Here is a 17476-nt window from a genome sequence, read left to right as displayed (position 1 = left end):
ACCAACCTACACATTATTGGAAGCCTGCGCACCTCCATTGTGCAGTCTTCTTCTCGCACTTCTTTTATTTTCCTTTCTCCGCTTCACTTACCTTTCCTACACGACACGACCGTGGTCCCAGTTACTATCTTAGTCGTGTTCCGTTGCTCTCTCATGCGTCACACCAATTCATTCCCGATTAACATGAAAACCATTGCATATACAGTTGAGGCCACATGTGGCGGCCTCAGTCGTCTTGGATATTATTATTTTTATTTTGCGTAAAGTTTATTCTAAGATGATTTAATTTTTTATAACACTATTTATGTCCTTACATTATTTAATGGTGTATTTTAATATTTATTTATTGTAACTTTTTAATAGTATACTTGGTTTATTTTACGTTAAGTACTCTTACTCTGTAGTGGGACGTATGAGAAGTAACGAGAACGATCTAGCGGAGTGAAGGGTGGTAGCAGAGGAGGGAAGTGACGTCAGCTGACATGACGAGAGGGAGGCGGCTGCCAGCGTTTTGCAGGGTGTGTGTTTTTGACCGCTGGACGCGGAACTGCTCGTGAATGTAGGAATCGCATCCCAGCCATGGGGAAGTTGTGTTACGCGAACAAGAATTAACGGCAATATGACGGTAATGCCATGGCACGTTTGGCGAAGCGAAAAACGTGGTGGTACACGAGCGCGCGAAGGTGTGGGGCTAGTGCACGGGCCACAGAAGCATTGCGCTGCTAGAGGCGCAAATAGTGAGTGAGGTTTACGCCCTACCCCGGGAGTCTCCGGCTTCAGAGGTATGCTTCAGCACCAAGTAAGTGTGAGAACTGGATTTTAGTACTTTATTTTCCCGGCTGATACGATGTACAGAAGATGTGTATTGAAAACAGAGTGTGGCGACGGGATTTAGTGGTTGAATTTTATAGGCTGAAGGTCATAATTTCGGTTCCGCCCCCCTCCTTCGTAAGACTTTTTTAGGACTTTGGATTAGAATTAATTATACTGCAAGAGTGTCTGTAAACCAATGTCGTTACACTGTGAATGTAATTATACCAATTTAAATGATACATACCTTGAATTTACCTTTTAAGTCCCTTTGCCTTTTTACGGTATTTAAGTTTGAGCATCTTTGGTTTGGTAATTCATTATTACACCTATCACGATAGAGTTTCCAGGACTGTCGGTAAATTTAGTATGCTAATATATTTTTTTGCGCACTTGCCAAATGTTAGACCAGTCGATGCGCGTCTGTTAAACTTAATTTCTTTACACTCTCATTATCAGTATGTCAGTGGTGACGCGTACATGGGACTGGCGTGGTGAGTGCGGACGTGTGCGACTACCCCGGTATAATGGGAGTTGGCCACACAGTAGAACTTATATCCAACCATGACGGGACCAGGCCATGGAACGGCCAAAAGGTCTAATATCCGTAGGAGCAAAAAAAAACACCTTTCTGAGCTATACAGTATGTACAGTAATATGTACATCTTTTTTTGTAAAAATGTTGTACATATTTCAAACATTTACTGTTGTTAAATTATTAAATTATATTAAATAATTCAGTAATGGATTTTTGTTTCAGGTTTTGTTTCTGTCGAGGTCGGCTCATGATCAGTCTCATCTTCTTGTTTCAATGATGGCCAATTTTTTTTCCAAGCCTTCTGAAGGGTTGTTTGATTAATTTTTTCCCAAGCTGCAGCAATGGTGTAGATAGCGTCTTGATGTTTAAACTTTTCATTTCCTTTAAAAGGTTACATCCTTATTCTGTTTTGTCCAATAGAGAGCTGACATATTTTCTTCTGTATCTTCTCTTTAACCACTCAATGACGCCCTGATCCATGGGTTGTATTATAGGTGTCACATGGGGTGGTAAAAATATAGTCTTAAAGTTTCCTTTCTTTAGTTCACATTCAGAAGGGTGACTGGGAGCGTTATCTAAGAGCAAAACAGCACGAGCAGGTACATTTTTAGACTTTAAAATGTTTTTTTACTGCAGGGACAAATTCATCGAAAAACCACTCCTTAAACAAAGCAGCATCCATCCAAGCAGATTGATTCCGATAATAAACTTGAAGTGTTGCTATGTTTAGATTTTTAAATGTTCTTTCTTGGCTTCTTGGAATTTCCTATGATGAACAACGGAATTTTGTGGCATCCGTTGGCATTGCTACAAGTTGCAATTGTCTGTCTTTAGCAAGCTTTGTTTCTAACACAGGTTCATTTTTAGCAGCATGTGTGGTTTTTGGAAGCATTTTGTAATTTAGGCCCGTTTCGTCTACATTGTAGACTTGTTCAGGTACAAGATTCTGTTCTGTAACCAACTGCTCAAATTTTTGTACAAATTCTTCAGCAGCATCATCAGCAGAGAGTTTTTTCCCCCCTCAATTATAACATGTCGTATGCCATGACGCAACTTCCATTTATGAAGTCACCCTTCGCTAGCACAAAACATTTCTAGATCATCTCCCAAATTTTCATATAATTTTATGGCTTTTTCCTTTACGATGGGGCCTGACAAAGGCATTCCTTTGTGCCTATCCTGATAAAACTAAAGACATAATGCTTCATCCATAAGTTCAACTTTTTTTCTTCTTCAAAATTTTTCTACTTTTTAACGCATGATCTGTCTCAACTGTCATTGAGTACGCTTCCAAATCATTAAGGTTCTTTTTCCAATCTTTTACCGTAGTCACCCCTACACCCTACTCAGAAACTAGCTTACAGGCTCACCAACCACGGAGATTGGGTCGGATATCCAGAGGAGTCGGTTGTGAGAAGGTCGGATATGAGGGGTTCTACTGGACAAAAAAATCATACAGACCTTTTCAATTTGTAATTTAATTTGCTACAACTTTTATTTAATGCGTTTTTCACTAAAGTGCACAGTTTTAGACATTTTTAGAAAGTTCAGAAATCTTAAATTTGACTTCAAATTTTCTGTGTTTGGTTATTATGAGTATTTGTCGTTACGAGAATTTTTCCCGCCATTGTCAGCTCTCGTAACGAGGTTCCACTGTAAACTTAAGCAAAAAAACCAACACCTGTATTGCAAAGGAGTTTTAACGTTCCACTGGAAACACGATTGACTATGAAAAAGATTAAAAAGAGCAATGTTTATGGTTTGGGGAAGGGGTTGTACAAAGGACAAAAATGTATGTGTGGTGAAAAGTATGACTAACTCGAAGTGAAATTGCTAGAATGGTTTAATCATTTGCAGTCCAATAATTTGCCTGTTTCTGTCTGGGCCTAACAAAAGTGTGAACTATGGTTTACAAATGTTACTATGAGCTGATTTAATCACTATTTTGCAAACACAAATATTACAATTTTTCGTGAAATTTATTGGATTTTGTGGAACTGAAGAGGTTAATGATTGGCTGATCAAAGTTTATAATTATTTATTGCAATCAGTACTTTAACCTACAGTATATTTGGTAAAATGAGAGCAATTGTGACTATTTACAACCACAGGGAGATCAGAAAATGCTGCAACTTGTCGATGAGATTTGATAAACACTCAGACGCAGGTTCCTGGCCGCAAACTAATGAACAGCAGCACACACTTCTCACACACACACACACACACAATATCCAGCAAGATCACTATTCAGCTTCCGTTGGGTGGTTCAGTTTCTGCCGCTTCTTGGTCTGTATGTCTGCGAGGGTCTGCTCAATGGAGCGAATGTCTTTCTTGTTTTCGCTCGGCACTGCACACACAACAGAGTTTGGAATTATATATGATTCCTGCAATACTTGTACGTGAATACAGTCTGACAGTTATTTTTAATTATTATTATTATTCCAATGTACCTGCCCCTAAGTAATACTGTTTTATTTCCAGTTTTGAATTAACACCACCTTTGATGACCATGATACGCAAAGGTTTTCAATGGCAATGACTTAAGTAACATTGAACACACTGCAATGAATTATAATACGACATAAAAAAAGAAGGAAAATTTACAACCATGCAACAAAAATTACACATTTTCCTAAGCAAGCAATAAAATTCAAATCTCATTGATGTGAGGTAAACCAATCTTCTGGACAGTGAAAACGTATTTTTTGCAAACATAACATTTTAGTTAAATTTATTAGTCCCAATTTAACCATACTATTACATCAAATACCAGATAATATAACTTTTGTAGCTCTAGCGATAGTGTGGGCTGGTTCCTCCAGTTTTCGGAAAATTAACAGGCACCAAGAACCATAAATATAATGCCGGTACCACAGAAAGCATAAAAGCTAAACGTTCCCTGGTGAAATAAAATAGACTTCCAATAAAACAGCATGATATATTACCGGTGACAAACATGCTAACATCTTTCTAACCTCACTTTAAGCTCCATGTTACAAGTGAGAAGATCCACTATTTTTTATAGTTATTTAATTTTTTTGTTAATTATAAAACAAATAGGATAATGCACCATAAAAATTGTTTGTTAAATCATAGATATGGCACATAGTGTCAAATGTAATGGCACATTAGTCAGCCTGTGAAAATATCAGTTTATTAGTTTGAACAAAATATGAAATCATTGTTTCTTAATTATGCAGCTAACTTAACCCAACCAACCCACCCTTTATTTCAGTTCCTACTCTACATATTGATACAGAAATTTCTGTGAACTTCAAATTACAGTGAAATCCATTGCAATTTATTTTACGAAAAATGTATATCTGTTTTTTTTAAATGCTATATTCCCAAATTAGTGACTGAATTAGCTCATATCTAAACTGTAGTTATTTACATATAAAAATTCACTTAATTACTTACAGTAAAATATAAATATTTTACACATAATACACGAATTCATGTATGCATAGCACAAACAAATAGCATAAATTGGGAAGCAGATTGTAGGTGCATTTTAATCAACAGAAATTAATTGCATCGAGGTGAATGAGGTTAAAATGGGACCAAACTAAAATAGTGTAATTAACTGGAAAACTAATAAATATAGTTTAAAAAACTAAAGAAACATGCTTTTAAAGATTATCAAACTAAAAAGTTAAAAATAATTTTAAAATTTAATTTATGACAATAGCATATAAGCAATACTAGTATAAATGAGAAAAAAGCTTGAGGCGCTTTGTGCCATATTTTTTGTATATTAAGCGCCCCATGCTTTTTTCTCATTTATACTAGTATTGCTTATATACTATTGTCATAAATTAAATTTTAAAATTATTTTTTACTTTTTAGTTTGATAATCTTTAAAAGCATGTTTCTTTAGTTTTTTAAACTATATTTATTTTTAACTTTTTAGTTTGATATTCTTTAAAAGCATGTTTTTTTTTAGTTTTTTAAACTATATTTATGTATAATTATTATAGGGAAATGAGTTACCGACACTACCTATTACCATCTGAGATAACTATTTGGAGTTGCAACGTCACAAAGAAATGGTAAAGTCTCTCCAAATCATTTACAGTTAGATGTATGGATATAATCTTAGAATTTACCGGAAAAAGAAAAGAAAAAAACCATTTTTTTTTCGGCGTGGCCGGGAGTAGAACCCACGATCGCTGAAGTCACAGAAGTCGCGCACCTTAGACCGCTCGGCTAACGAACGTAATGAAATTGGTGGGACATTTTACAGTGATAAGCCACTCACTCTTAGTCGAAAGAGTTACAGACGGACAGACAAACAAACATACAGGTGAAGCTAATATAAAGCATGTAAAATTATATACATATTGGTTTTTGGTGTATCTGGTTTTATTTCTTCATGTCTTAAGTCTTTTAAGATCATCAGTACTTCCTCTTATTTCTTAAACACACTTAACTCCGAATAATTTCTACTATGAACCTTCACACCAGCCACAGACCTGCTCAAGTGCGTAAAACAGCACTAAATTGATGCAAGAACGCACCAAAGCCATATTGCTTGTTGGTGTGAGTCTTTCGGGCGGCCTCCTTCGCTGCCTCTCGCCCAATCAGGTGCTCGTACTTCTCCCTGTAGTTCGATGCAGGAACAAACTGCTCGGGCTTCTTCTTTGTCTCGTCTTCTAGCTCCTTGCGCTCCAGCTCTTGCTGTGGATATTGTATCATGTCGTTACACACACGGATACCCTCATTCACACTTACTTTCAGGACAGAGGAAAAACCTGTAAATAAGGGCACACACTAAATTTCATTATTTAATGTAATACCACCTCCCAAAAACTTTACATGCCTTTCTGAATTACTCTGCAGTCTTTTCGAAATCAGTATTTTTGAAAGCAAAGGAATTTTTTTTTAAGTTAAAGTAATGAATCCTAAAAAAATAAAATAGGGAGTAATTTTTATGTTTATGATACTTAAACCTATGTAGCCATTACATTGCTAAGTAGTTTTCATTATATCTTATTTAAATTAGTTTTACCTTTTGTGATAATTTAGAAGATTTTGAATAGCATGGTTAAATGATTACAACAACCCTAAATATAAACATTCATGTACTGTGGTGATTAATGTTTCAAGTCACATACATTCGGCCCTCGAAGTAACGCTGTTTTATTTACGTGGTTTTGAAGTAATGATGCCAATAAATTACGGCATGTTTTGAAGTAATGTGGTCATACATTCGAAGTAGCGCTTTTTTCTTTTAAAAATGAATAATTATTTACGTGCGCATACAATGGCAATGACACTTGTGAAGCATTAAGTAAATGCAAAATGACGAATCAACAAACTATATTTTTCTCTTTCTTTAATAGCTATTCACTTCCAACGACACCAGTGTGTTCAGCCAACCCCATCCTGCTTATCAGCAGCAGCTCTGGTGAGAAAAGCCAGGAGTTTCAGGGTTAATCAAATCATGGCAGAAATACATTTAGTAAACAGATTCGGGGAATTAAAAAAAAAACAAGTTAAATAATCTTTTTATCGTATTTTCTCGCATAATCGTCGCACATTTTATTCTAAAATCAAGTTTGAAAAGTCGGGGTGCGACGATTATGTGGAAAAAAAAAAAATTTTGTTAGGTAAAGTTATTCATAAAAAAAACCAGTTCATAAAAAGTATGTTTATTTTAAAAAAAAAAAGGTGGAGTATACAAGAGCACGCCAAACAATTTATATTAATAATTCATTAAACAAAAACCTTTCTTCAACTTTAAAAAGAAAACCCAAACTGTAACGCGAACGCAGGCCACTTGAATCTGCGACGCGAACTAACGCGTAACTATTGCCGTAGAACACATTTACCACGAAATAATGCGGGCCATCAAATGTAGTTAACTCAGCACTCGACAGAGAGTGCGCACTGCATGCAATCGGCAAGATATCGATATTCGACTATGTGCGCGCGCTCTATACGGTAAGCAACATAACCAAACATGAATGATGCCAACTAGCGCTGGTTACATGTTCATAAGCGGTACACCGCGGCGACGCAGACGATCAGATAAAGGAAATAACGTTTAAAAAGTCTATAAAAGAAAATTTACACTTCAAACAACTTTGTATTTCCCTTAATTAAATAAGTAAGTGGTAATGTCGGAATAAATATTAGATTTCTATTTTAAAATACATTGTTTTATACGGAAAAGATATCTACACCGGTACACCGCGGCGACGCAGACGATCAGATAATGATAATAACATTTAAAAACGTCTTTAAAAGAAAATTTACACGTCATACAACTTCGTATTTCAGTTAATTAAATAAGTAAGTGGTAATTTCCGAATAAATATTAGATATCTACTTTAAAATACATTGTTTTATACGAAAAAGATACCTACACAAAGCGCTCGGCATCTAATAGCGGGACCAAAAACATCATTTGACGTTTAAGTGAGAAGTTTTTTTATCCCAATTTTGACGGCCAAAAATAAAGGTGCGACGATTACGCACGTGCGACAATTATGCGATAAAAGAGGATAATAATATAAAATGTTAAGTTTATGCTTTTTTAAATCTTATTAGAACTGAAATATATCTTCTTTATTAATAACATTATTTTGTAACTCAGAAATGATGTTAGCACATAGGAATGTTATGCCCAAGCCCTATTATGTAAACTATACAGTATGTGAATTTTTAAATTTAATTTTAGGTTGTTTAGTATCTAAATGTTATTAAACTCTTATTTAAATGTATTTCAAATTTATTTAGACATTTTAGTAATGTAAATTAATTTTAATGGTAGTAGTCCCTTGATTAAAATGGTAGTCAGGAAGCAAATTTACCTGATTGGAAAACAAATTATTTTGATTAACATGCTCTCTTACAGAAAAAAATGTATTTGATTAGCGCTCTGCTTTCCTGGAACGAATTAGGGCGTTACTTCAAGGGTTGAGTGTACTACCCTCTCATAATAGGATGACTACAAATACCTGGTGAACCAATTTAAGAAATTTTAGTATAATTTTTAAATACAATTTTTCTATGAATTTTGTTTTATATTAGTAGGTGATTTTAAAACTTATTCAGATATACAGTAAAACCTTTTTTATTAAATCACACATAATCCTGCATAATACATTTAAATAATAATTATATAAACTTAACCTATTAAAATGTACTCTTATTTTTTGATATATATATTTTTCTCCTTCATTATTTCTAAGTCGGGATTCACAGTAATTTGCACATGATTTAAGTAGACAGACTCAAAATATTTATATTTCAAGTATGACCATAAACTACAGAGATAAGTCAAAACACAAAATTTGAGTTTGTAAAAGGTTGCTGAAAATTAAATGTTCATGATTTCTGACACCATTTATATTTATTTTGTGATTTCTGTTTGTGACCAGCCTCATATTTTCGTGACTCAAGTAACCTGCAGACATCCTATATAAGCACTGCTCATCTCTCCGACATTCAAAACATGCTTAAATACTATGTAGTGCTAAATAGATTGCAGGGTGCAGCAATAGCCATATTTGAGAGATTTTTGTCAGTTTCTATGTTACTAGTTTCTATGTTAATAGTTTACTATGTGATGTGAATCAAGAGAGAGTAATTCCTTAATAATTCCAACATGTGAAATAGTTTAGTTCCTCAATGGCATCTGAAACTTGTTCCTAGTGCACAGCTTCGCATCTCACTACGAAGAGAACCCTGGCACATCGTGAATGTGCCACGTACTTGCAGCGCCAACTGCCGCGCTTTCTCCGGGTCCCAGGCCTCCCCGCGCCGCAGGGCTGCCAACTCGTCCTCGCAAGGGCTGAACTGCTTCTTGCAGACCAGCACGTAGCGGTCCACTCCCTCCTCGCCCAGCGAGAACGCAGGGATCCCGGCCACTTCTGCCACCTCGTGTCTGCGACAGAACCGAGGGGCGGACTCGTTTCACTCGCCCTTATTCCGGGTTGACCCCTCACTACGTATACTTCCAATTGTAAGAATTAAATTTGATGCATAGTTTAATTTTCTGTGTTCGAAAATATCCTATATTTATTATAAATACCAGATATTTATTATATATATCAAGTTTGATATATATCAATTTTGTATGGAAGCCATGTTACTATTTTATTGTATTATTTATAAATAATATTTGCATATGTTACATAAACATACTAAAATTATAAAAAAAACTAAAATGTTTTTAATGTTTTATTTATTTAGGTACTTAAAACTGTTCACACTTATTTAGGAACCTTTTTTTGTGTTCCCATTGCTCCCATTGAACATCTGTGGTGTTCAAGTTTAGAAGTTTCCACCAATCCAGCGGTGGGGTTGTTTGAAACTGAGGCCCAAAAAGATATTGCGGAAAAATTAATGATTGGGTCATTATCGATGTAACCATTGACATAAAGCTTATTTTCAATTCAGCAAATGCTGTGTTCCGTTGTTCAGGGGTCAAGTTTTTGCCTGCAAATCGTTCATCAAGAATATTTGCCAAATAATGTGGGGCACCTAACGCCATATCACATCTTTTGTTGAAAGCAGATTTCACTTGAGCTGGTTGACTTAACAAATCTTTCTCTAAATTGTTCCGAATTTCGACAGCTACTGAAATCGTTGTGCCATCTCATTGGGAGCGATCTAAAGCTTTTGCGATTGGATCCAGTCTTGCCAGCAAATCCAATGAATTGTTAGCAATATGAATATCGTTGACAATTCGGTAAATGTCACTATCAATTGTATCTCGATGATTTTGACAAATCTGCACCACAATTCCGCGATTTTCGACAAATGATCGTACTGTATCCCGAATCAAGTTCCAGCGTACGACAATAGGCATGACCAATTTTTTGCCTTTTGCTTCTTTATACCACGCTGCTGTCAAATGCTTATTTTTGAAATATTTCACAACTTTTATGACGTGTTTAGTGACTCCTTTCACTTCTACATCTTCAGTAAGTAGATTTAACAAATGTGCACTACATCCATATTGGATAATGTCAATGTCTTCTTGCATTTCCAACTCACGTCGCATCTTAGTTACATTTTCAGTATTGTTCATAACAAAACTGCGTACCTTAACTCCGAAATCTACTTCAGTCTTTTTGATTGATTGCTTAGCAACAGTTGTCAAATATTCGGCAGAATGTGAATTGCCAGTATGGACGAGAACGGAATCTCCTTCACCTGTTGTAATGCTACAACAAACAATTGATTCGTTGTGTATATTCGACCAGCCATCTAAGGACATGGAAACGGTTTTGCCACGTAAACATTCTTGATCTTTCTATACAATAGACACGTGTGTTTTATTTAGTAGTGGTCCAGCTAACTAGAATGCGGACGGTGGCTTGTATCCTAGTCTTGGAGCTGTGATCATTTCTTTAAATAGTGAGTGATCTGCATGACTAAATGGTGTATTTGTTGCATAAAAAAATTCTGCAATTTTAGTATCAAGTACTTTTGATAAAGCTGTAGAAGTACATATTATTTTATCTTCAATTGAAGTTTGTTTCTTTTTTTTTATTCAACTTCAACAATACAACTTGTATCAGCAGGACGTGTTCTGGATAAACTTTCTAGAATAGGGTGTGTGGTGGAGTTAGAGCTGCCTGCTCGTATACAGATATCTCGATGTTTCCCCATACGCTCCGGAATACCCTGCAATTCTTTGGCGCAATGTTTACATTTTGCCCACTTGCCCGTGTTATTGGGTTCGTGTTATTTCTAAAAAGGACAAACAATCATTGCAATTAAAACCATGGAAATTTTTAAAAAAATATATTAACTAAAGAACATTAGACAAATAATGACAAAAGTTGTATAGTTATGTTATGTTAATAATATTTTATATTAAACTAGCGGTCCGCCCCGGCTTCGCCCGTGGTACATATATAGCCTATAGCACTCAGGGATCACGTACATATCCAACGGTGAAAGAATTTTTCAAATCGGTCCAGTAGTTCCTGAGATTAGCGCGTTCAAACAAACAAACTCTTCAGCCTTATAATATTAGTATAGATTACCTCAAGAAAAATAATGTTCGACGAAAAATGACCTTTTAATTGGAGTTTCACAAAACTACTCTACTTTTTAAGACCAAATTCGTATACAATTTTTAGCATAGCGAAACCTATTCTCTAATACGAAACAAATAAGAACCTATATATAACCAGCAAATTCAACATTCATTTATCAGTCCGAAATTTTTACATAAAATCTATCAGTCTCGAATCTTCATATAAAGGGGCCGGCTTTTTCAACACATCATAGCCTGCCTCTTTGATAAAGTTTTCTGTTTAAAGGCATAACCTAAAAATTCATCATTTAATAAACAGTTATATTCTATAAATACAAATGTTATTTCATGCTTCTTAAATACTCAATAATGAAGTAAAATCGTTTCTGCACTTTCTCAATTACTTTTTTTGTAAAAAAATAATAGAATAATCAATAAACACAAAAAATAACTTACTCTTTCGTAACGAAATTTTTCTGACACGACTGACGGATTGGCACCTTTAATGCCGGCAGAAGTGTTGCCATTTATGGATTAGAACATACCATTAGGGAGTATGTTTTAACTCTACTCCCACGCCATCTACATTTAGTAAGTAGAAATACAGTAACAAACGCTAAAAATTACTTAATAATATTAATTTTTTAAACCATTTTTGTATTGCAATATATTATATAAAAAAAATTAATATATATCGGATATATATCCATTGATATCCTAGAACCCTGTTAATTTTGTCTATTTAAGCAAACTCATCACTTCACTTTTCCACAGAGTAGGTAAAGAATGTCCTTAGAGACAACATAGCCCAACGTAATAATGAATGTAAGAAAAGTAAGCATGCTCTAGTAGGCATGAGGTAACAAAAGAATGCTGCCATTAAACAGCAACTAGTACATTGAAAAGTCTTTAATCCAGCATTCTATGGTTCCGCACATTATGTGGTACGGCACCAATCAAGTTGCTCGCTTTCTGATTTTTTTCCAGGTAGATTCAGTTGACTTTGGCTGGCAGGTAATTACTGATGGTTTTCATTTCATTACAGTGTTTCCTGTTTTCCAGCAAGTCACATTTCGCAGATATATTTTTCTTTAAAGAAGAATATTCTAGTAAGCATGAGGTACACCAGCCCTGTAAGCTCCTGGCTTTTCTCTCGAGGGCTTCTGCTGACATGTGGGATGGCGTGAGAAACCTCGTCTGAACACAATGGTGTTGTCTGAAATAAATATGTACGACATAAGGGAAGCGAGTAGCTGTTGCGTATGACGACTGTATTTTAAGAGTTTAAAGTAAAGTAGCCCACATTTAGGACAACCAAGGACACAGAACACCAGATGAAGACGTACGCAGTTGTTTGTACTCACATGATGGACCGGTGTATTGCTTCCATGGGCTCGAACTTGTACCTCTGTCTGTTCTCATCCCGCATGAATTTGTTAAGGCTTTCTTCCACCTGAAATACACAGTTCATGCAATTTCTTTAAAAGTAGGACAAAAAAAATGAATGATAAATAGTTAGTTGTTAAATTGCAATAAAATTAAAATAAATTTTTTTGAGATACTTATTTATTTCAAAAACCACTTGCAACTCTTCATTAAAGCAGGTAATGTTTTAAGGTGTGCAAGCGTATTTGCAATCACCCCAAACTTATATTTCCTCCTTTAAAAAACAAAACTCTGATATTATATAATTTATTACTTATTCATTAAAAAAAGTATTTATAATTCATCACAAGTTATATACTACACTAAAAAATCACACTAAAATAATTTGGACATTAAAGTGTAATTTCTTTATTAATGATCTTTCAATTGGAATAGTTTAAATTAAATGAATTAACTTGCAATTTTGTGTTACACATTGTATTGGCGCATATTTCTGTGTTTTTTTGTTTATATTACAACATACCATTATATCCTGTCTTTGCTTGAAAAAAAAAACTCGCAAAACTTTTTTTTACAATTATCTATTTTGATTTTATTATTTCTTCCGAGTAGACATTAACTTCAAGGGACTAAATTAATAATTTAAAAAAAATAATAATAAACTACTAAATATTAAGTTCTGATTTTTTTTTTTTTCAAAATAAAATTAAAGGAAAAACATTTTTAATTAGTTTAACAAAATAAGATTATATATGTAATACCAGTTTTTGGTGGATATTTAATACATTATTTTTTTAAATTAAGGAATGACAAACATGACATGTAACGAATATATTTTTAATTTTTTTACCATCAATTAAGGTTTTAAAAAGGTTATGGTTTTTATGGCAGAACATCAAACACTTCGATAATAAAAAATTTCACAAAATTTAACTTAGTGTGCGCTATGATGTCAGTTACCTTAGCCTTGAAGTGGTTCAACATATCCTTCTCTTGCTTCTGCTTTTTCAGCAGTTCCTCCCTCTGCTCTGCCAACACACCGAACGCATTACACTCAGCTGTAGCAATGATGCACTAACACAGCTAGGCATCAAACAAGCTGTGCTCCTGAACTACTCAGCACTAAACAGTCTTCAGCTCATTACATCGTCACTGATGCGCTGAGGGCAGCTGTGCAGATGGCCAGTTTTTCTAAAAGAAGATGAGGTACTTAAAGGTTTGTGCACAGTGCGGGGGTTGGAGTTGAGGGCGCTCTAGTGGCCGCTCTACAAGTGTGTGTGAACGGCTAATTGCAAAGCATTATAGATAGCAAATATTTCACAGTTCTAAAGATGTAGAAAAGAAATACAAGCTTTGATACCAATATATTGTGTGGGCTTTAACGGACAGAAAATATGTAATAGCAAAAAAAAAAATAAAGACTAATGAAAAGAAAGTTTTCAATCAAAATTCTGAATTGCAACTGTCCCTTAACAGGTACTTGGTATTCTCTAGATCTCTTTTTTTCCTCTCTATCTTTGATGTGATTTGGAGAACATTAAGTTAAATTGTGAGAATGGTCAATTACTTAGGTTAGCTTCAATAAATATATTTAATATTATTGGGGATGGTTGGCTGGGTTAGTATTGGTACATTAAAAATACTGTATAATATTTGCTTAGGAATTACCACTTTACGTTGTAGCTATACTCACTTTAACCAACCATTCGCATGATTTCACAGTATGTTTTATGTAGCTATAATAACCCAACCAACCGTCCACATTGTTTGGAAGGGTAAAAATTCCATATCACTTATCCAAGTCTATACCTTGATTCTAATGGCATGATCCTGAATACATTAATTATGTGGTACATTGCCATTTTAATTTAGTACATTAAAAGATCCTGGATACAACAAGAATTGTAATGTTATTTATAATGAATAATGATCATATTATCAAATCAAATAAAAATCAAATGATGAATTTTTTTTACTTACTAACATTGTTTGTATTGTAATATTTATGTTATGTCCAGGATATTTTGACATACTAAATAAAAACAGCAAGCATCATTTACCACAGGATCAATCATACAGGATCTTGGGATAAATTTGAATATGTGATACAGAACAATTACCTTTGGAATTATTTTTAATGTAGCTAATCTAACGTAATAGAACATATTCACTATTTAACTAAAGTTCTCCAAATCATATATACACACACACAAACCCATACGGAAAAGGAAAAATTTGTGGCGTCTGCGTCAAAGCACAGGTATTGTAATGTTATCTATTAATGGTAATTTCACAATAACCAGTATAAATACAGAAACACTGTTTCCAGGGTAAATATAGGGAAGTCTCAAGTGTCTGAAAAAAGTGATTATCACTTCACAGAAAAGCTGCACTGTAAGATTATTACCAGCCTTTATCATGGGGCACAATTAAAAGTCCTGTAGACCATAGAAGTTACTGACACAGACTGCACATAATTTCAATGCCTGCCGCATAGCGACACAGAAACATGTGATTAATGAGGCAGTGTCCCTACTTAATAGTTTTTAGAGCTCAAGTGCCTAACGGGCAGCCCCTTTAGTTTAACAATCCTTTACGTAAAAGCTGTATTCCAAAAAAAAAACATCCACATCAAAAAATGTAACCTAGGGCATCAACAGCTATCATTTCTTTATGATTGTAAATTTTTTACAATTGTTTTTTACGAAAAAGCTATCCAAAATTAATATTTCAAGTTGTTACTTATAATAAACATGACTAAAAGACCACCATTTTAGATGTAAAAATTCAAATGACTTTTTTGTACGGGTAACTTAAAGTCTGCAACAAATATTCTATACATATTCTAGACAATTTGCGGAAGCTAAATAATAATTCATCCTTTATAACAAGCATTTTACGCATTGTTTAGTTTAAATTGTGCTTTAAAGTTGTAATCAAAACCAGCAACCTAGTTTATTTAATATATAGCTGCAATTGGGTACAAAGTGCCCGGTGGCAAGCATTCTCCCTACTTTCCCCTCACTCTCCTTCTGAACTGGTCCACACTCCCAGCCGCCACACACTCCTCCTCCAACCTATTCCATTCATAATTCATGCCATGACCTACACCAATATATTTTATAAGTATACATAATTATGCACACAATAAATTTCTTTTCCCAACCAATAAGTTTTAAATAATTTTAATAAAATGATATACTTACTTTTGATTAAACTTTTTTGTTTATCACTAACCGAAGGTGGTTTATCCATAGAATTCAAAATCGACCCAAGGATATCCATTTCGTTACAGGTTTTTGTTTTAATTTAACTTAAGATATATAAGTTATCTCACAGTGCACTAAAAGAACAGTAAAGCAGCAGAGCTAAAAACAAAAGTGTACATTCAAAAACGAAAATAAATACAACAATCCATAGAAACACCAAGAATGTAAACATTGGAAGATAACCATTCTCTGACAAACTCCTTCATTACATGGTTTAGCATAGAACGTACTTTAAGCATCAGCATCCCCGCTCGAATTTTCTTTTCTTTCTTTTTTTTAGAAAAAACTTACTATTTAGCTCTATGTTTCCCTATAACTTCCCGCCTTTAACAGTAAGCACAAATTAACATTGACGACAGTCGTCGGACCCTCCCAGATACAGAGGCCGTACCTGGCCACCGACGCGGGCCTGAGGGGGCCTATTTTCCCCCCCAGTGAACCCCAGTGTGTGCGACGGCCAGGGACGCACCCGCGTGCGCCCTAGCATGCCAACGAGTGTTTTTTCTATGTGACTTTATCTTTTATTTCAGTGTGTACATATTTGTAAACGATTAAGGGATTTGAATGTGTGTAATTAACTTATTTTATTTATTATTCATTGTGCAAGTTCGCTGTGTAATTAATGTCTCGTGTATGTCTTTGTAAATAATTCAATAACTTTTTCTGAAGTGTTTCGCCGTAGTATGTAATTGCAGCCTGGCGCGCCGCGGGACGGAGCTCTCTCCCACGCCGGCCGATTTTCCCCTCCCTCCCCGCCACCCGCGGGCGCCGGCCCGCGGGCGAGCGGGGAGAGGCAGTCGCGTCCTGGTCTCGAGCGGAGGCAGACGTGTTCGTTGCTCCGCGAGCCGCGCACGTTGCGCTCGGGATTGAACGTTCGCTCAGTCCGCAGTCGGTCACGGCAGCTGAGCTGCCACCGCGAATCAGCTTAGCATTGTTAACTTACGAGTCATCGGGAGACGTGTCTAGCGGGCAGTTTCTACAACGCGAACGTGGTGCTACGAGTCTCTGAACTTTTCGCCGTCCACGGAACATTACGTAACGGGCCGCGTATGTACAGCGTTCCGTCTTCGGGCCCTTTCTCACTGGGTCAGCCTAGCATTAATAAACTTTACGATTCGCGCCGAAACGTATTTGAGAACCGCCCCGTCATCAGGGAGTCCGTGTCGCCGTGGTAGGGCACTTGTTCCGCGACGGTTCCGCCAGGCTGCGGCAGGACTTTATAAGCGTTAATAAAAGACGGCTCGTGAAATTCGTTAATGCCGTGTTCTGCTTGCGACAACCTACCAACATTCCTCGCAATCACTTCACTCTCCCTCCAGGTCCCGCCTTTCCCGGTCCCGGCCACGTTGGCCTGGACCCACACCTCTCCGACGAGGGCAGTACGGGCATAACAGGACATTTATTTCAACGGGAAAACGGGGACCTGAAGCCGAGGGACGTCATTTGGCGCCCAACTAGTGTGGCCGTAAGCAT

The 17476-nt window shown here is 35.7% G+C and overlaps 1 protein-coding gene across 2 annotated transcripts; it reads right to left on the bottom strand.

Annotated features, from left to right (window-relative positions):
* Window positions 1-3369: 3369 nt before the first annotated feature.
* On the bottom strand, window positions 3370-16203 carry LOC134531855 (sperm-associated antigen 7). Of its 2 annotated transcripts, none has more exons than XM_063367845.1 (6): window positions 15941-16203; window positions 13695-13762; window positions 12713-12801; window positions 9071-9242; window positions 5869-6028; window positions 3370-3695 (listed from the first exon to the last, which is right to left on the bottom strand). In XM_063367845.1, the coding sequence occupies exons 1-6, from the start codon at window positions 16017-16019 to the stop codon at window positions 3592-3594; spliced, it is 672 nt and encodes a 223-aa protein (XP_063223915.1). In that variant the 5' UTR covers window positions 16020-16203; the 3' UTR covers window positions 3370-3591. The 2 variants fall into 2 exon arrangements, with proteins under 2 accessions (XP_063223915.1, XP_063223916.1); XM_063367846.1 differs by having other exon boundaries at window positions 3590-3695; window positions 5824-6028; window positions 15941-16147.
* Between the last annotated feature and the right edge of the window lie 1273 nt (window positions 16204-17476).

This window comes from Bacillus rossius, chromosome 5 (assembly GCF_032445375.1).
Source record: "Bacillus rossius redtenbacheri isolate Brsri chromosome 5, Brsri_v3, whole genome shotgun sequence".
In the NCBI taxonomy this organism is placed as follows: domain Eukaryota; kingdom Metazoa; phylum Arthropoda; class Insecta; order Phasmatodea; family Bacillidae; genus Bacillus; species Bacillus rossius.
Note: the sequence above shows the minus strand (reverse complement) of the source record. Positions and strands in the feature narration are given on the sequence as shown.

Excerpts from the sequence above, each read along its gene's own strand:
- LOC134531855 (XM_063367845.1), bottom strand. The coding sequence starts at position 16,019 with ATGGATATCCTTGGGTCGATTTTGAATTCTATGGATAAACCACCTTCG. Across the intron at positions 12,802-13,694 it reads TGAACCACTTCAAGGCTAAG|GTGGAAGAAAGCCTTAACAA; the intron begins GTAACTGACATC and ends TGTGTATTTCAG. Across the intron at positions 9,243-12,712 it reads GCAATACACCGGTCCATCAT|ACACGAGGTGGCAGAAGTGG; the intron begins GTGAGTACAAAC and ends GTTCTGTCGCAG.